The 20173-nt window shown below is 36.4% G+C and overlaps 1 protein-coding gene across 3 annotated transcripts in view; it reads right to left on the minus strand.

The window, feature by feature from the left end:
• AFG2A (AAA ATPase AFG2A) overlaps nucleotides 1-20173 on the minus strand; it is a 126131-nt gene that overhangs the window by 72891 nt on the left and 33067 nt on the right. For all 3 annotated transcript variants that reach the window (XR_015744127.1, XR_015744128.1, XM_026698006.2), the window contains exon 14: nucleotides 14403-14529. Coding sequence is in view for 1 of the 3 variants with exons in the window: in XM_026698006.2 (XP_026553791.2) it covers nucleotides 14403-14529 (127 nt within the window). In the remaining 2 variants the exon portion in view is untranslated. The remainder of the gene's footprint in view (nucleotides 1-14402; nucleotides 14530-20173) is intronic.

Here is a 20173-nt window from a genome sequence, read left to right on the forward strand (position 1 = left end):
TAATTCATTTGAATACCTATAAGATTTAGCACAGTTTTTTCTTCTAAATAGTTTATATGACCCAGCATCAGGACAGAAGTAAATTACTGATAAACAAACTGAAGAAAAATGAGTTCTGAGCTTGTACTAAGGATAAATATATAAGAACTGCAAGACTATCAGACTTACAGTACAAAACTATGTTATATATAATAAATTTTGTTAAATGTAGTATTTTGATTCTAACCCAGCTATAATTGGGTTAATGGTAGGGAATAATAAAACTATGATTATTCCAGTATGTATTTTACTAAGGCTTCTAGTGATAAACATTACACTGGGTGAAACCAGGCTCAATAGCAGTAACTCTGAGAGGGACCTTGGAGTCTTAGTAGACAACCAGCTAAATATGAGCCAGCAGTGTGCAGCAGCAGCCAAAAAAAGCTAATGCAATCCTAAGTTAACAGAAGGATACAATCAAGATCAAGTGAGACCATACTTAGAGTAGTACATCCAGTTTTGGTCACCATATTATAAAAAAGATGTTGAGACTGAGATAGCAGTCTTCCAATATTTGAGGGGCTGCCACAGAGAGGAAGGGGTCAATCTATTTTCTAAAGTGCCTGTAGGCCAGACAAGGAATAATGGATGGAAACTGAACAAGGAGAGATTTAACCTAGAAATAAGGAGAAACTTTCTGACAGTGAGAACCATCAACCAATGGAACAGCTTGCCTCTGGAAGTTGTTGGAGCGCCATCACTTGAGACCTTCAAGAAGAGATTGGATTGCCATTTGTCAGAAATAGTGTAGGGTCTCCTGCTTGGGCGGGGGGGTTGGACTAGATGACCTATAAGGTCCCTTCCAATTCTTTATCTGTTACATTATTGTATACTGTTTTCCTATTTCTAGTCCTAAGTAATAAATAACAATTCATTTCTATTTTAGCTATGTTCTCTTTGCATAAATCATTATTTAACCAGTTCACTCTAGCCATTTTCAACATCCGTATATGATAAGAATCAAGACAGTCTTAAGTCAAGGATTTATTTAATAACCACTAATTGACTATGCTGCCCTTTTCATATATATAATTATTTTGAGCTATGGGAAGCATCAGAAAACTTTCTATGCACATTACATCATCATTACTCTGAAAAAGCTTTATGTCAAAACAGGAGCTTAATAATATTAGCCCAATATTTTCATGATTATCCTCTCCTTCCAATGCTTGCATCTTGGAGAGAATTACAGTAAGACAAACATAATCACATATGCAGTCATGGTATACTCAATTTCAGTGAATTAAACTAAATACATACGGTACCAAGAATTAACTGATACTTTTACCAATTGCAGGAAGGATAAAATCTGATCTTAAGAATGAAGAAGTGATATTAGGAAAAATGACACAGTTTGAAATGTCTATGGAGATTCTCACTTATCCTGGTCATGGTTACCTCAAAGGTGCTTTTAAAAAAAGGTAACTGGACTTTTGTTTCCCTTGCAGATGTTTTACTTCTCATCCAAGAAGCTTCTTTAGTTCTCATGAACTGAAGAAGCTTCTTGGATGAGAAGCAGAATGTCTTCAAAGAAAAACAAAGTCCAGTTGCCTTTTGGAAAATAAAAGACTTTGGGGACAAAATTTGAAATGTTTATACAAAACCAATACCATTAGGGCACATATACAAAGTCCTAATCTGATAGGACACAGACAGAATAAATACAAAATTGTATAATGCAAAAATTTTAAAGGAATAGTAACAATGCTACAATAGGAAGAATTATGGATCAAATCCATCAAATTTCTTCCAAGGTACAATCTAAAAGAAAATTAGTACAAAATGTTTTTAAAATGGTACACAACTCTGGAATTGAGGATCCTGAGGAAAAGTGAACTAATACCTGCATTTTTCTCTGATCCACACATTGTGGCACATTGCAGCCAAAAGGCAGCTGAATCGACTGAGATCTAGACTGCTGACCTTTTCTGCACAGCTGATTTTTGTGAGTAGACCACAATTTTTGCAGCCATTTGTGAACAGCTGGGATTCACGAATTCTATCATGGTTTAATCAGTAAATGCAGTCTTTCATGATTCAAGGTTCAAACAAAACTCCTCTCTTTAATCACTTTGGAGCTTCATTTTTTAAAATTGCTTCTTTAAGATTGAAAAACCTTTGAAAGTCTACCTTTCGCTGGGGGAGTTTCCCTTCAATCCATTTAAAAAGAAGAAAAATTACATCTTCTTGGCATTCTTAACTATTTTTTTCAATTCTTTGCAATATTCAGGAAAGGATTGATTTTATTATTTTATTTATTATTAAATTTATTTACCATCTATCTCGCCACAGAGCTACTTTAGGTGGTTTACAACAATGAAAAGGAAGAAATTAAAAGAATGTAAACAAAATAGAAGTAAAATGATAGAACAATAAAGTATACAGTGAAAAGAAACAATGAGAATATCATATTGATATTGATCATATCATATTGATGACAATATAACAAAAAGATGGAGGGGTGGAGAGGCGAGCAGAAAGTGGAGGAGCTGAAATCTGCTATCAATTCAGCAGCCAACTCCAGCATGGAACTCTCTCCCATTCGGTCCCCAACCCAACCAGCAGAGCCCGGTCTTTAGGCTCCTGCATAAAGATAGAAGGTTGGGCAGATCTTAATTTAGAGGGTGGGGTGTTCCAAAGAGTGGGCACTGTGGCAGAGAAGGCTCTTCTTCTGGATCCCAATAATCTGAGTTCTTTGACCCATCGAATCCATAGTAGGCCCCTCAGTACAAGTAGAACAGGTTTGATTTAGACTCATCAGGTAGTCTATCTCTATGTCTCTCTAAGTCACGTCTACCACCTATTCTTCAAGCTGGGGAGGTAAGACTAGAGAACCCCTAAGATGCAGCCCTGTCCAGAACTAAGGATGACAAAAACTCAGATCTTGAGCCTTCATGCACCCAAAGCCAAGTCTGTTGTCCCACATCCAGGTCTGTATAACCTCCTGGCATCATGAGAAGGCACAAACAGCATTATTCAGATCTTCAGATATAGAGAAGTAGAGATGAGTATCATCAGCATATGGATCTCAACTCATGGTGATGGATCTCACCCAGTGGCTTCATGACCAGACGAAGACGTAAATGATTTTAGAATTCTTTCTGGAAACTTTGTAAATGCTAGGTCCTCAATAGAAAATAGGCTGATTGCAATTGTTGTTTTTTCTGTAGTCTTAACTATTTATTTAGTTGGTTAGTTTAGTCTGTCAAGCATGTATTAAAAGACAAGTATAAGTATGAACATAACATATACACATATAAGTATAAACAGGTATAAGTATATGCATAATACATGAGTGTGAATAAATGGGAACAGTAGGACAGGGACGGTAAGCATGCTGGTGCACGCCTCCTTACAGACCTCTTAGGAATGAAGTGAGGTCCACGGTAGACAGTTTAAGGTTACATTTTGTGGGGTTTGAGGATGTAACAATAGAGTCAGGAAGTGAGTTCCAGGCGTTGACCACCCTGTTGCTGAAGTCATATTTTCTGCAATCAAGTTTGGAGCGGTTTGAAGGCTGTGTGTTTTGTTTGGTTGCTGTGCCAATCAGACAGTTATAGAGGTGCAGATGGCAGCTTTAGCTGTAAAAGCTTTAACATTTGCATTTGTAAAATGCTAAAGCTTTTCTAAACGTTAAAGCTTTTACAGCTAAAGCTGCCATCTGTATCTCTATAACTGACTGATTTGGCACAGCAACTAAACAAGACAGACACAGACTTCAAAGGATAGTTAAGACTACAGAAAAAGCAATTGCTCCCAGCCTGCCTTCCATTGAGGACCAGTATACTGCATGGACCAGAAAGAGGACTGTGAAAAGATTTACAGACCAGACCCCTCATATCCTGGACACAAACTGATTCAACTTCTTCCCCCAAGACAACGCTATAGGGCCTTGCAGGCCAAAACAACTAGACACAAGGGCAGTTTCCCCCCCCCCCCATGCCATCAATCTGCTAAATAACTAATTCCTACATTACTTTCCTATGCCCTAGGACAGTGATTGCATGCCGAAAATGTGTGTGTGCGTGTGCACACACGTGCCTGCACCCATAATGCAATGCACGTGCACCCCCACCCCAACCCCTGCATGCACACCGCGTGCCTCTGCACATGCACGTGCAACTTGCACCGCGTGCCTCTGCACATGTGTGTGTGACCCCCCCAGCGTGCCCCGCCTCCTACACATGCGCATACATTTCCTACGCAGATGTCTGCCCCCACGCACATGCAGCAGATGCCCAACAATCAGCTGGCTGGCAGGGAGCACGTGCGCATGCACAGTAGCTCAGTTCTGGACAACAACTCGCGTGCCAACAGAAATGGCTCTGCGTGCCACTTGTGGCACGCATGCCATAGGTTTGCCATCATGGTGCCTTGGATATCAAACCACAGAGTAGGGCTATATTACTATTATCCTCACTTTTTCTATTACCTGTTCTTTTAGCATCTTATGAACTTGTTTGTACTTCTGATTTATATTTATTGCTTTATTTAGTATCTATGACTATCACTGAGTATTGTATCTTATGACTGTATTTTATGATTATCATGATATATCACTTGTTGCTGGCATATACATTGAGACTTATGATCCAGAGACAAAAGTTTGCAATTTTTAATTATGAAGAGAGGGATGAAGGGATTAACCTAATGGAAATGGGAACTATATACTTATGTTCTTAAGTATTTTGGTTAATTTTTACTGGAAATCATAGTTAATACTGACACTAACTTTTTCTCTTTGTCTTTAAAAGTGTAAGTTTTCTAAACATCAATGTTAATAATCTCCAATCAGACACTGTATAAATACCACTGTACTCAAATAATACAATGTACTTCTTATATTTTATATTAAGAGAATAAAACAATAAAAAGGAGGAAAACAGAAGTTTAATATAAAAAATATTTATCCGGCCACTTAATGGATGCATACTCATCTGAACATGCATAAATCCTGAGTACATTCTCATTTGAACATTAATAGGAAGAAATTAATAGAAAGAAAACTTGATTGTACTATGAAAAGCCAGCATTAATGATAGACCATTGTTTTATTTCAAGTATTTTAAATATCTCAAAAATTTTATTTATTAGTATTTTATTGATTAGATTTATATCATGTCTTTTAAACAAAGGTTCAAGGTGACATATATTGCATTCCCTTCTCCTGTTTAACCCCACAACAACAACCCTGAAAGTAGGTTAGGTTGGGAGAGAGTGACTGGCCCAAAGTCACTCATTGAACTTGTGTGGCTGAGGGTTGGTTAGAATCAGAGTCTTCTTACTTCTTAGTTCAATACCTTAACAACTATACCAAATTGGTGTTCCTTCTAATTCCTCAATATTTATTAATTAAATGTATGCAGGTAGCCTTCAACTTACAAACACTGGGTAATGGATAAGTGAGTTCTGTCCAATTTTACAACCTGTTTTTTTTGTTGTTGTTGCCATGATTGTTAATTGAATATTGTAGTTGCATTCACTTAATGTGAATCATGGGGTTATTAAGCAAATATGGTTTCCCCAATTGACTTTTCTTGTTGGAAGCTGGTGAGGAAAGTCACAAACACTGTAGCAATCACATCATCCCAGAACGCTGGAACTATTGTAAATATCTGCTGGTTGCCAAGCATCCTAATTTTGAGCATGTGACGATGAGAACGCTACAATGGTTATCAATGCAAAGACTAGTTGTAATTTTTTTTTCAATGCTATGGTAACTTTGAACAATCACTAAACAAATAGTGATAAATAAGCATGTATATCATTACCTATTTCTACACAAGGTTATGGGCAGTTCAATAATTGAAAAATAAAATACAAAAACATCAAACCAATACAATAAGTAAAAACTGTTGACTCTTCCCCAAGATCGCTACTGAATAGTAGGATTTTTTTTTTCCCTGCCAACAATCTGCTGGTTTTGCTGCCAAAGCTGTTTCTCTGAAAGTGCTTCTCTTTGGATTTGAGTGGAAGCACGTAAGAATAACCCAGGACAGATTTTAGATGGCCATGGACCCATCTGGAAAGGGGAGTCTTGAAGATTCCAGTTCCCTGTGGGAGTAGTTGGAAAATCACTGGTTATCCATTCATCTTCCTCTCAGTTCATTTTCTTAAGCATGTCTGAGCTTTTGAATTTTTGGTTTCACTTTTATTTTTGTCTTTAAAAGTTGACTGGGTGGCTGAATGCTGATTTCTTTTAACCCTCTGTTGGACTTTATCTGCTCTTTTTTTCTTTTTCCATTTTATTTATGTGGTAGTTTTGAAAAAGTTTTGCTTTTCCATAAGGAAATAGAGCATGTTCTTGGATAGTAAAAGTACTTTCATTTCATTTAAAATTATATTGAACTCTCACCACAGGGTTTCTGCATTTTATTAATTTGCAAAATATTTGAAACCTTTTTAAATTTTTTCTTTTAACTTTGAATCAAAATATCCAGAAAATATCTTTCCTGCTTCTTGATCTACTTCTTCAAATTGCTTCTGTGTTGTTTCTTCCCTTCTGTATCATTAAGTTATACAAGCAACAATGTATCATATTACAGAGCCGTGATGGCGAACCTTTGGCACACGTGCCACAAGTGGCAGGTAGTGCCATTTGTGGCGCCACGTGAGCCACAGGCAAGCTACCTCACTGAGCATGTGCGCACCTCACATCTGATTTTTGGCCTGTTTGAGGCCTTTTTCAGCCTCCCAGAGGCTTGAGGAAAGCCTTTGTAGGCCGAAAAATAGGGCATTTTGTCACTTCCTGTATTTCTGGAAATACCAGAAGTGACAAAACGGGCCCATTTTTTGGCTTGCAAAGCCTGCACCAGTTTTCCTCAAGCCTCTGGGAGGCCGAAAAAGGCCTCAAATGGGCCAAAAATCAGATGGGGGGCACAGTGCAGGTAAGGGAGCTGCAGGGGGATTGCATGTACATGTGCAAGGGGCGCAGGATGGGCGCATTGCCTTCTGGGTGCTCGCACAATTTTTGGCACAGGAGCCCAAAAAGGTTAGCCACCACTGCTATAGAGAGTAGAGTAGAGTAGAGTAGAGTAGAGTAGAGTAGACTAGTCTAGACTAGGCCAGTGATGGTGAACCTTTTCGGCACCAAGTGCCCAAACCAGAACTTGCGTGCATGCGTGTGCATGTGCGCATGCCAGAGCACCAGAAACCCGAAGACCAGCTGGCTGGTGCACACATGCCTGTTTTTTTCACTGTTTTTAGGACCATTTCCTGGGCCGTTATTGAAATACAGATGACAGACTCAATAATTCCTTTATAAAACTGTATCAATAGCTCCTGTGGTAGTCTGAACTTCCTAAGTTGATGCAGGAAGGACATTCTTTGTTGTGCTTTTTTTAATGATGTTTCTAATGTTATGTGATCATTTGGCAAACTGTAATCCTTAGTTGAATTTTTTAAAAAAGTTTTATGAAATGAATATTTGTGGAAAATATTTAGATTCATGTAGCTCTAGATAAATTAGATTCACAAAAGGACTGTAATTTGAAAGCAGCAGATGTTGGAAAAAAATATGGACAGTACAGACGTAGAACTAATTGAGTTGATTGCACACATCTCCCTGAAGTTCAAGCCTATATTATTTTACAACAGCAGAAACCTGACTAAGTGGAGAAGTGATAAATTGGTTTTCCTTATGACTGAGGGACATTGGGGAATGGATTTATATCACTTAGCTAAAAATCAATGTCATCTGAACTTTTTTGAGAAGATAGACCAAATTTGGAAATGAAATTAATTATATTTAATCAGACAATTGAAAGAGATGGCATTAAGAAACAAATATGGATATATTTACTGTTAACTCTTGGAACAAATTGGAATAGATAAATGCAGTGGTAAATTTTCTAAGAGTTGATTACAATAACAGTTTGTTAATGTTGCTTTTTATTGTTGTTCTTTTTGTAAGTTATTCTGTCATTAATATAGTTTATAGATGACAGATTAATAATGGAGAGATAATATGTGGATATGTGTTTGGTTTTTTTTCTTTTTTAATGCACTTTTTAAATGTCTTGTTTGTTTTGTGTCTTTTTTTAATTGGAGTTTTGTATTTTATCTTTATTTTAATAAAACAAAAATAGTAAAAATAAACAAAAACTGTTAAAGAAAATATAAATATAAAACCTTAAACAAATCCCAAGATCACAATTAATTGGAGACAAAATAAATACAATCTATATCAGAACTATCACATTCTTCATGTGATAAGGATAGGGGAAAAAGAAACACAAATTTAATTTACTAGATTTTTCCCACACATTAACATTTATCATTATCATAGAAATGCAGTTGTAGATTTAGTGATCCTATTCAAGTCTTTTGACTCTGTATTGTTTAGAATATTTATCTTAGAAAACAAAATAACTCTTCTGTAGTTACAACAAATGTGTGTATTTTCTTTCTCATGAAGAATGGACTTTTAAAATATAAAAACTGAACTTCAAACTTCAACATTCAAGCAAAAAACTGTGATATACTGCCTCAACAGCAAACATATCCTATAACTACTGTATATTGAAGTAATTTTAAAATATGTACATTTATCTGTTTGTAAATAAATACATAGAAATTTAACAAGCCTTGCCATTTTCCTTACTTTGTTTCAGTCTCCGTCTTAGAATTCTTGTCTATATGATATGCATAGTACATTGTAAACTAATACTAATTATACCAAAGCTTGGCTTGACTGCCATCTGCTGATATTAAAAGAACTTCTCCAATGCTCAAATCATTAAACTGGTTAATTCTTTAAAAAATGATATTTATTAATAACAAACAACAAAACAAAATACATGCAAACATGAATTGATTTTGCGCCTTGCTATTGTATTTATTGTGTAAGAAACAGCAAAGCCATTAAATAAAAAGGATATTTTGTGTTTGTGATTTTTCTTCACAGCAAATCTACTGTTACACTCAGTTTTATCTTAATAAACTGTATATTACATATGGGAAACCAGACCCAGCATGCCTTTCCAGGTTTTTTTTTTAAATAGAAATATGGAGTGCATGGAAAAACACAGAACAAACATTTTGGATTCTAGTTTAAGCTATTAAATCAAACATGCCTTTGCTTGCAGCTTTTTTCTGTTAAAAATAAACTGGCTTAATCTAATTAGGTCCACTGATACTGACAAAACCTTACTGTACAAATAAATCAATCTCTTTTACTTACTTCTTTAACTGTTGTTATGGGGCCCGCTTAGTAAGAAAAATGGTTACCGCATCAATATTTGCTTTCATTGTGTCACACTATCCTTTAAGGTAATTTGAGGAATCGAGGCCTTCTTTTTTCTCATACAATTTGAGAACAGAAAGGCAACTGCTTGTTTGGACTAAACATTAAATTCTGTTGAAATGAAAGTGCATTTAAGTTACTTAACAAGTGTGGAAACAGGCCCCTTTGCACCTCATGATTTGACAGAAATTGAAGGATTTTTTTTTTTAAAGGTAAGGTTAGTAAAAAATGTTCCAAGGGGAATGAATGCTTCTCATATACTGACTGATGAACACATGTTGTTGTTCCCATTTTTGCTTACACAGCCTATGTACTTGCTTATGAAGTAACGGAATTAGCCCTGCTTCAGCAGATAGACTAAAATGATATTTTTGCTCTGTAGACTTTTAGAAAACATGCATTAGAGATAAAAAAAGGGTGATACACATTATCTTTCCTGATATGCTCATTTTTCCTGAAATCAACAGGCTCTTTCTTAAATCTAGCCAAGTATAAGATGTTATCCATAACCTGTATATTTCAGAACCTGCAAGAAAAGACTATGAAATATCCATTCATGAATGAACAGAAGTGCACTTTACTCCAGGTAAACACCAGTGTGGGTTCACTTGTTTGTTTGTTCAGAAATGGATAATATTGTGACTGGAAACAATGCCTGGCCTGGTGGGAATTCTACTCCTTTGAAAGTAAAGGAAGATTTTACTCTGTCAATTGCAAATTTAATTCAAGGCTTCATATTCTTACATTGTGGGTATATATAATAGAAACAGCATGACATTTTAAAGACTCATCTAATGGTAGCATGTCTTTTTATTTGGAATTTCCTAAGAATTGAGCTTATAAAGCAACTATTATACATAATAGGCAAACATGTTTGTTGCACATAATTAATAATTAAAGCAAAATATTTAATGTTTCTGAAATTAAATTAAAAGTGAATACAGGCAGTTCTCGACATGCGACCATAATTGGGAACAGGATTTCTATAACTAAGCAAGATGGTTTCAAGTGAGTCATGCCTGATTTTACAACCTTTTTTGCCATGGTTGTTAAGTAAAGCATCACAGTTGTTAAGTGAATAATGAGGTCATTAAGTGAATCCAGCTTCCCCATTGATTTTGCCTACTGGAAGCCAGATGGGATTCAAAAATGGTAGTCACATCACGCTGCAACCATTGTAAATACATGTTTATTATCATTTACCAAACTGAACATGTGAATATGGAAATGCTAAGAGGACCGGCTATAAGTCCCTTTTTTCAGTGCCATCGTAACTTCAAATTGTTTCTAAATGAGGACTAGCTGTACTGCGTTTCTCCTAGGTGACTTTTTAAAAAGATCAGCAGAAAGCTTGTGAATCTATTAAAGCCAATTAATTTAAATTTATGAAAAGAAACGAAGAAAACATTTTAGGTATGATATATTTTAGGTAAGAAATTCAATTTTCAGTAGATAATGTTATTCCACATTCCTATTTTTAAGGAAATAAAATGGCTTTTGTATTCACCAACACCCCGCCCCCCCCAAAATCCCACATTCTTAAGTTTCAAATTCAAGTTGTTTAAAATAAATGGATTATTTTTTAAAAAAATGGAAAAAAAACCTTAACAAATAAAAATAAGTTTAACAAAAAATAATTAGCAAAATATAATTATTATCACCAACTTAAATATTCTTTGCACAGTCCTAACAATTTTATGACAACAAGTTGAAAATTTTTCCATTATAAAATTTTATTTATATAGGGGTTATAGACAACAGCATGACTATTTGTCTCAGTCTTGGTACAGCTGTGAAAAACGCAACCCAACAAGTTCATCTATGCCTTGTTTTGTCAAGCAAGTAATAAATCTTTAGTGAAAAATTCACAATGCTCCTCAAACTGTCACAAACTGGATTGTAAAGGGGAGCTAACTCAGGAGCCTCAAGGCTGATCTACCATTCTCAATATTTCCTGACAAATGAAGAGCTGGAAACAAAGAACATTTCAGCACACCTGGAAATATTTATTTACTGTATTTGGCATTTAAAAAAAATACTCTGCAGATTCCTTTGGAAATTCAAGTATCTTTATAAATGTCAGCTATAAAATCAATAAATTAAAAGCATGCAAAGGCAAATTTGCCACAATTCAGGAAAGTAAGTAAACTATTTAATGTGAAGTCTTTCATCCAAAATTAAAAGCTAATAATTTAATAAACCTAAGAGTTGGACACAACAGAATGGATATCATCATCATCATCATCATTTTTTTTAAGTAACTGTTTAATATTGCCAAAACATTATCCTAATACATCCCTTATTTTAAGTAAGGCAAGTTTTAACTATTTTCTTAACTGTGAAGTATTTTTAATTAAAATGAATTGCTTAATTCAATCACCATGATTAAAAAGTATGTTTCCCATCCCCATTCAAGGTACCAGATTTAAAAGTTAAGTTGGACCTAACCAGAAACGAATCTAATCTATATTCATACTACCAGGAGCCCAGAAGTAGGAGCATTTTCTGTTTGGATAGCCCAGCACATATCCCTAGATAGTGACAGTATTAACAAAGCTACAGATAACTTCATTTTGTTTTTTAATCTTATAATCTGTATAAATGGCTAGCTACCCTCTTGTCTATGTAAATTCCATTATATATGTAATGTGCAGAATATCACTTGAATAGAATACTATCCTGAATCTATATTCCTGAACCTAAAAATAATACATTCTTATTCTATTACATTTTTTCAAAATATAGCAACCAGTATTCTATACCAGTTTCCACATGGAGATAAATGTTAGCAGGTTTGTATTTAATCCCTTTCCTATCATGGAATTTGTTTTTTTCCCTCTAGGTCTATGATGGCGAACCTATGGCATGCGTGCTACAAGTGGCACACAGAGCCATTTGTGCCGACACGTGAGCCACAGGCAAACTTACCTCACCGTACATGCGCGCACCTCACAGCTGATTTTTCTGCTGATTTCAGGCCTTTTTCGGCCTCTGAGAGGGTTGCAAAAAGCCTCTGCAAGGCTTTTCAGGATGAATAGGCCCGTTTCGTCACTTCCTGTAATACCGGAAGTGACGAAACAGGCATATTATTTGTCTTGAAGAGCCTTGCAGAGGCTTTTTCCAAGCTTCTGGAAGGCCGAAAAAGGCCTCAAACCAGCCAAAAAAATCAGCTGTGAGGCAAAGTGCAGTTAAGGGGGTGGCGGGGGGTGGGGATTGTGCATGCATACTCATGGGGCGTGCACTGCATTCCAGGTGCTGGCACGAGAGTGCACGCGTGCTAACACGCATGCAATTTTTGGCACAGAAGCTCAAAAAGGCTAGCCACCACTGCCCTAGGCACTGCTTATTGAAATAGTATCGTCACTGAATTATCCACTATCACCACAAGTTTTTTCTTAGGTAACTATAGACAGCTCACACTCTATAGCAGGGGTGTCAAACTGGAGGGCCGGATCAGCATTGTAGTTCTCCACAGGCTGGTGAGATGGGATGGACGCCTCCTACAGCACTTTGCCAACCAAAATGGGGTATGGGAGGACCACGGATCCGGCCCATGGCCCTTGAGTTTGACACCCCTGCTCTATAGTATTATATGTGAAGTGAGAGCTTAGTCCTGGTATGCAACATTTTCTTTTTCTGATGATTACTGATCGTTTGTTCTATTTAAAGAAGTCTGTGATGACCCAGAGCTGGGCACGGAAACAATACAGCCAGAATGAAGACTTAACTCCCTTTTATTGTTCCAACTTCAAGTCCAGGAACAAAGCTCTAAACACATATCTCCAATAGTTCCTGGCTGCTATTAGTCCAGAGTAGCAGCACAGTTCTGAGAGTTTGGTTTCAGAGTCCTTGTCGCAGCACCACCCGCAGTATAACTGTGTCACTGCAACCTCGCACGTAGCCAGGCAGCATGGCAAACAAGACAAACAAGACAAAACACAGCAAAGTATCCGGATGTCGGTAACAGCACATGAGGTTTGTCCTGACAAATGCCCCTCCCAACAGTGTCACTTTAAATCTAATTCCCCAGGTGAGGGGCGGAGAACCCTCCTCCCGAGTTGTCAGGTTGCCCTGTGCTGATCCTACCTCCTCTCCATTCTTCATGCTCAGAGATCGGGGGGCAGGTGATTGCTCATAAGTGGAACTCTGTTGCTCCTCTGCTCCACTGCCTGCCCTATCCTCTCCTCTCACCTGATCCTCCTGTGCCCCCTCTCCCTCGCTGGTGACACTTCCCAGGCCCAAGGGACCCAGGACTGCCTCATCCTGGTCCTCTGGTCATTCCTCCATTGGCCCTAGCTCTGTTTCATTCCCAGACTCAGGCTCCAACGCAGTCACGACAAGATCCTTCTAAAGCAGGGGTATCAAACTGGTGGCCGCTGGGCAGATGCATCACGTGGAGGCTACACCTACCCCAGCTCCGCAAAGGGGAAAAAACATTACAATACATCATGTGACAACAATGTGACGTGGCAAGTTTGACACCCATATTCTAAAGCCTTACAATCACCTTTGATTTTCATCAGCCTGATAAATTTACCCTGATTATCTTCTGCATATCTCCTGCAATGATTGATGTAAACAATTCATTCAATTTCTCTACAATCTGCTGTGTAGATTGTTATTTGATGATTGACAATATTTTTTTATTATGTAAAGCTAATAAACTTGCTAAAACTTAGGAAAGCCTACATTTAAGCTCACTCTAACTAAAAAGGCAAAAATAGATTTTTATTTTGCCACTTTGGACTGAATAAATTTAAAGTTTAAAGAAAGAATATAATTTCACTTGTAAGAAAAGGTTTTCTTTTTTTCTTCTCATCAGTAGCAAGCTAGGTTCAGTTTTATTTGTTGCTTTTGAAATATAAGTCTAGGAGACAGTTCAAAACTTTAGAAGAGCAGGTAAAAGTGTGGAAGAAACTTAACTGTAAAGAAACTTAACTGTATTGATCTGCATGCAGATCAATAATCAATTAAAACATCATCCATGTCTTGGCTTGTTTAAAAATAATGAATTTTAATAAACATTTAAATTCTCCACTGCCTGTAATTCTAACAAAGTCAAATGATCATAAGTCATTATTTGGCACAAAAGTAGTAACGAGCCACAACCATCACTTACCTTGTCTATCATATCTGGCCGGTTTGTAGCTGCCAAAACTGTCACATCCTTTAACTGTTCAATCCCATCCATTTCGGTCAACAACTGTGCCAAGACACGGTTCGTAACATTCACAGAACTTGAAGTACTAATGAAAAAGAAACCCATAACAGTTTATATTAAAGCATTTAATACTAGAAATTTGTAAATTCTGTTCACATCAATTTGTCTAAGTTCAAATTGAAAGTTCTGTGGAGCAAGGGTCCCAGTTACATTACTTTAAAAAATATCTATACTTTGATGATGCTGGGATTCACTATTTTTTTTCTCAAAACTTTATGACCCAAGGATAAAAAGGAAAAAAAATCAAAGATTGTATCTTTCTAATCTACACCTGGAATACTGCAACCAATTTTGGACACCATAGCACAAAAACAATGTTGAAACTTTGGAAAAAGTTCAGGGAAAAGCAACTAAGATGATCAAAGGCCCAGAGACTAAAACATGAAGAATGGCTGTAGGATTTGGGTTTGGCTACTCTAAAGAAAAGAAGAATTAGGGGCAACATGATAGCAGTATTCCAGTATTTGAGGGGCTGCCACAAAGAAGAGGGAGGTCAAATTATTCTACAAAGCACCAGAAGGCAGGACAGAAACACTGGTTGGAAACTAACCAAAGAGAGAAGCAACCTGGAATTAAGGAAAAACTTTCTAACAGTGAAGACAATTAACCAATGGGACAGCTTGCTTTCAGAAATCGTGGGTATTCCATCACTAGAGGTTTTTAAGAAAAGACTAGACTTGTCTGAAATAGTATAGATTCTCCTGCTTGAGCTGGACTAGAAAGACCTCCAAGGTCTCTTACAGCTTCTATTCTATTCTATTCTATTCTATTCTAATCCTAAAAGACAAAACAAGAGAACATTTTTGCCGCAAAAATTGCTTTAACGCTATTTTTCAAACTTGGGATGCTACATCACAACACAGAAGTGTTTGTTCAGTCTTTAAGTCAGCATTTTTTCAAAACTAAACGACAGCATACTAGGCATTTGAAAACTATGCTTCCTTACTGTCAAAAATGCTTCTCTGAATCTCTACTTTGATTTTATTTTCAAACCCTGGCATACCATGAAGACATGGTAGACAACTCTCTGGTTCCTTCAACTTCTGAAGTACAAAGCTATCATTTGTTTTAAAAATGAAATTGTTATTACCAAAATTGAGTCCAAAATATGCAAGGGCTGAAACTCGTATGGAGTCATTTCAGTCCTCTAAAATTCCCAGTCAGTATGACTGCAAATATATCACAAACATCCCATATGCCTCTGTGTACTTACCCATACCTTTAATATTTCTGATTAAAGTACCTGCAAACATTGTATAATAGAATGGCTTGTTTAAAGCTTTATTTCTCAGGCCTCCTTATTGCAAAATAGTGAATTATAGTACACCGCTAAAGTTTCATTTGCAAGTTCACATTCCACAGATAAAAAAGCTAAGTGGTTTAGCTGTGCAGAAATGCCTATAGTCTTCTTTCACCTTCCGGTATTGCTATAATAAAATGCTTTCAGTATTTTTCAGTTGACTAGGTAAAATAAATATGCAAGGCATCGATACTTTGTTAAAAATTACAAACTTTTATTATATTTGTTTTATCAATTTCTTTTAATAATACAAATATTAATAAACTGTTTCCCCCCCAAAAAATTTCAACCTTTCCTTCAGGTGCAAGATTTCACAAGAAAATTTTTAAAAAAGAAAAAAATTGATACATTTAATGAAGAAGACTATATACATTTGGGTCCTGATATCTGCTTTTCCTGGATTAACTGCCCAATTATTGTGGTGCTCCACCTACCCCAAACTTTCCTGCCTGTTTAAGCACAAGTAATTCTAGGACCAGTCATTATATCACATAAAGTAACATTGCCAAGAAGCTCAACTCCTAGTGACCTCATAGACATAACCATGTAGGCTCTTGCCAACAATGCTGAAATGTTTGGGGAATATTCTTAATTATTGTGATTTACTTTTCTTTTTTCTTCCTTGTTTAGCTACAGTCCTGGCGATCTCCCATTTACATACAATACATACATACATTTGCAATTGTAGCATAGCAATTCGGTCTTCTATTCTGTTCAAACATTTCTCATAAATACTGCTTCTCACTAGCACCAGAAAATCTCACTAGACTTGGATAATATAGACAGACAGACAGACAGACAGACAGACAGACAGACAGACAGACATATATATCTATATATGTGCGTGTGTGTGGATGTGGATTTACATATACACATATAAATACATATGGAAAGCATGTCATATTTTGATGCATGAACAATACTATAGCTTTGATTATATTTTCCATAGCAATGGGGCTATCATCTGTATCAACCTCCCATTGGATCTTTTTTTACCTTTCCATTCAATTGTGTCTGATCCTTGCAAACTGTTTGGACAAGTCCCTGAAGATTTCTTAGAAAAGTTTTTTCAGAAATGGTTTGCCTGCTTCTTTGGGTTGAAAGTGACTAGCCCAAGGTCACCCTGATGGCTTTGTGCTTAAGGTGGGACTAGAACTCACAGCCTCTGAGTTTCTAGTCTGACCCCTTAACCCTTACACTAATCTGGCTACTCTTATAGAATAGATACTATTACAGATATGGCAGATACTATCAAGACACAGTAAAATTAATTCTTTTCACCCAACCACAGCCTAAGGGTCCTTAAGTCATTGAAAGATTTATAAAATAACTTGTATAAGTAAAATAATAAAACAGTTGTTGCAATTTTAGGAAGAAATGAAAGTAAGTTTAGTTCAAGGGTCTTCAAACTTGGCAAATTTAAGACTTGAGGGCTTCAACTCCCAGAATTCCTGAGCTAACATGACTGGAGGAGGAATTCTGGGAGTTGAAGTCCACAAGTCTTAAAGGTGTCAAGTTTGAAGACCCCTGGTTTAGTTCCTATTATCATTACAGATTGATCTAGATTGGGCCTGTGATAGCTTTTATACTAATATAAATAAAGTCTACAGCTTTACAGTTTAACTTTATGCAGCATTAATCTTAAAATGCAATTCTATCAAAAAGATTCTTAAACTGATTACTCAATAGTAAGTTCAGTGGGGTAAATATGTCTCTTAAGTAATCAACTCCAAAACTGAATGGTTCCCTTATTTTCCCAGTTGGCACTATTTACATGGATAACCTGATGCAAAAAAAAAAAAGTCTAGAAGAATTCAAGGAAGGATTCCCTCCAAAAGCTCTCTTGAACAACTGTTAAGTGGAGCTGAAAATTTTGAACAGGTGGATGGGGGTACAAGAGCAAAAAGACAAACACTTAGTCACAGAATTTGGTATTCAGATACTTATACATGTCAAACGTATACATTCTCAACGGGAACCAAATTAACAAAGATTATAGAAAAATCAATGAAAATTTAAACTAAGTAAAATAAAAATAATTTATTTTTTCTTGTTCATCGGTCAAGATCCTAAAATGCTATGTTACATGCATAATTTTAATTATATTCTATTTAATGTTTTATTAGCTTTTCCTCAAGGAGCTTTCTTACAATCCTTGGCTTTGTAAGGCTACTACTTTTACTGAAATCAAAATAAATTTCTTTATGTTCCTCCAAGCTGTCATTGATTCCCTTTAGGCATGGAAGTCAGCTGTCAGATTACACACCATATTTAGCATGACTCTTACAAGTAAACAAGCCTCTATGGCTTAACAGGATATCCTATAAAAATGCAGACAGATAGACATTTACAACAGGAGATTTCTCCACCAGCTGCTTCACAACTGCGTCAGCAGCATGTGTGTTCAGATGTTTGAGCTCTGAATAAACTGTTAATCTGCAGGATAAGATAGAAGCACATTTTTTCCATTTTCCCATGATTTTCTAGCAAGATTTTCAAGTTAAATCAGTCAATGCTTATTAAACATGCCTGGCTTTTTGACACAAGCATAAGCAAAGACCCAAATTATGTTGAACTTTCCAGTCTAATTTACAAAGCAGTAAGCAACTGAGCCATACTATTTCCGATTTATGAAATTTTGATGTCATCATCCAAGCTAAAAAGAAACAGCAATTGAGCAGACACTGATGCAAAATAATTTTATAACAAATTGATTACCTGACAAACCAGTATTCATGCAATATCCATACACACTTGTAGAACTTTCCAAGGAAAACAGTAAAAAACTTAGGAAAAAGTAATAATAACAAGTCCTTTAAAATGCAGAAGACTGTTGGTCCATGTTAATGAAATTACATAAAATTCTTCCATTAATGAGATGTATCAAATAATTTCCTATCTATTTTATATATCTGGCTTTTCAAGTTTATATTTATTTGTAACAATAAATTAAAAAAAAAATTGAGAATCAGATCTGGGTTTTTTTCTTTTTTAAATCGTAATGAATGTAGATTTTAACAAAGTTGCTGTTTTCCAATATACTTAAAACTCCTACTCAGATAATTTTTAAAAAAATGTTAATTTCTTTGAAAATGTAAGCAAACTAACATTGGCTGTACTTGATTTCTAATACAGGTTGAACCCTTTAAAAACTAAATTATTTACATTTTGTGCAAACTTTAATTATTAAAAGCCTTTATCTTGCTACTGGATTAAGTAGTAACTTAAGCAGAGAAGTATTCAGTATTTCTGTTTTTCTGAGGTAAAACACTTCTGAGGTGACACTTCTGAGGTAAAAACATTGCTAAAATTCAGGGATGGGATTCAACCGGTGTTACTACAGGTTCGGTGATTACGTTTTGCGCACTGTGTGCGCGTGTAATAAACCTTCACCTATGCCATCAGACAATTGATAAGCACTGTGCACGGGTGAAATAAAGGACAGGTAAGAGCCCAGGCAGGCAGGTGGGCCAAACAGCAGCAGACACAGAACCGGTTCGGTGTCTGCTGCTCTTCAGAGCTACCGGTTCTATAGAGCCGGGCAGAAACGGTAGCATCCCACCCCTGCTAAGATACCAAAGTCCTCTGCTCATCAATCCTCCCACAATAGTACCCCAATCACACTAAGAGAAAAAAAAAATTGTTCCTGACATTTGTGTCAAGGTTTCACATGGGGTGGGATTCAAGTTTTTAACAACCAGTTCTGTGGGAGTGGCTAAGTTGGTGAGCATGGCTTGGTGGTCATGTTATTGGCTGGACGTGGCCGACTCAATATCATTCACATCGAGGCACGCATCTCCTCACCTGGCCTCTCATGACTATGGGGATGCTGCAACAGTTGTGTGAAAAATGGTCATAAGTCACTTTTTTCAGTGCCATTGTAACTTTGAATAGTCACTCCACACAAGCAAAATACCAGCAAAGGAGGGGGAAAAAAACTCTAGAGAAGTTCCAGAGACAGGAAGTCTAGTCCTGCCAAGAATGTAATAAGGGTTAATGGTGAGGCAGTTTCTGCAAGCAACACCAGAATGTTTCCTTCCTGCCTTCCTTACAGGATTAGGCCAGTAATTTCTTCTAACAACCAGTTCTCCAAACTGCTTAGAATGTTAACAACCAGTTCTAGCGAATAGGTGCAAACTGGTAGAATCTCACTCCTAGTTTCACAGGATGAAAGTTTCACAGGATGAAAGCAAGGCAACATCACCAGATCAGGCTTTTCAGTCCATGTACCATGTTTGTAATTAATTGTCATACTATTTTATGTCCTTTTCCTCACAACTCCTATTGAAATATATCTTTGGCCAACTTAGGTTTCCCATGTATTTATTTTTAGAACTGTGTTTCCATAACAGCAACAAAATGTAGACAT

Source organism: Pseudonaja textilis, chromosome 6, assembly GCF_049901715.1.
Source record: "Pseudonaja textilis isolate UNSWEBS1 chromosome 6, rPseTex1.2, whole genome shotgun sequence".
NCBI lineage: Eukaryota > Metazoa > Chordata > Lepidosauria > Squamata > Elapidae > Pseudonaja > Pseudonaja textilis.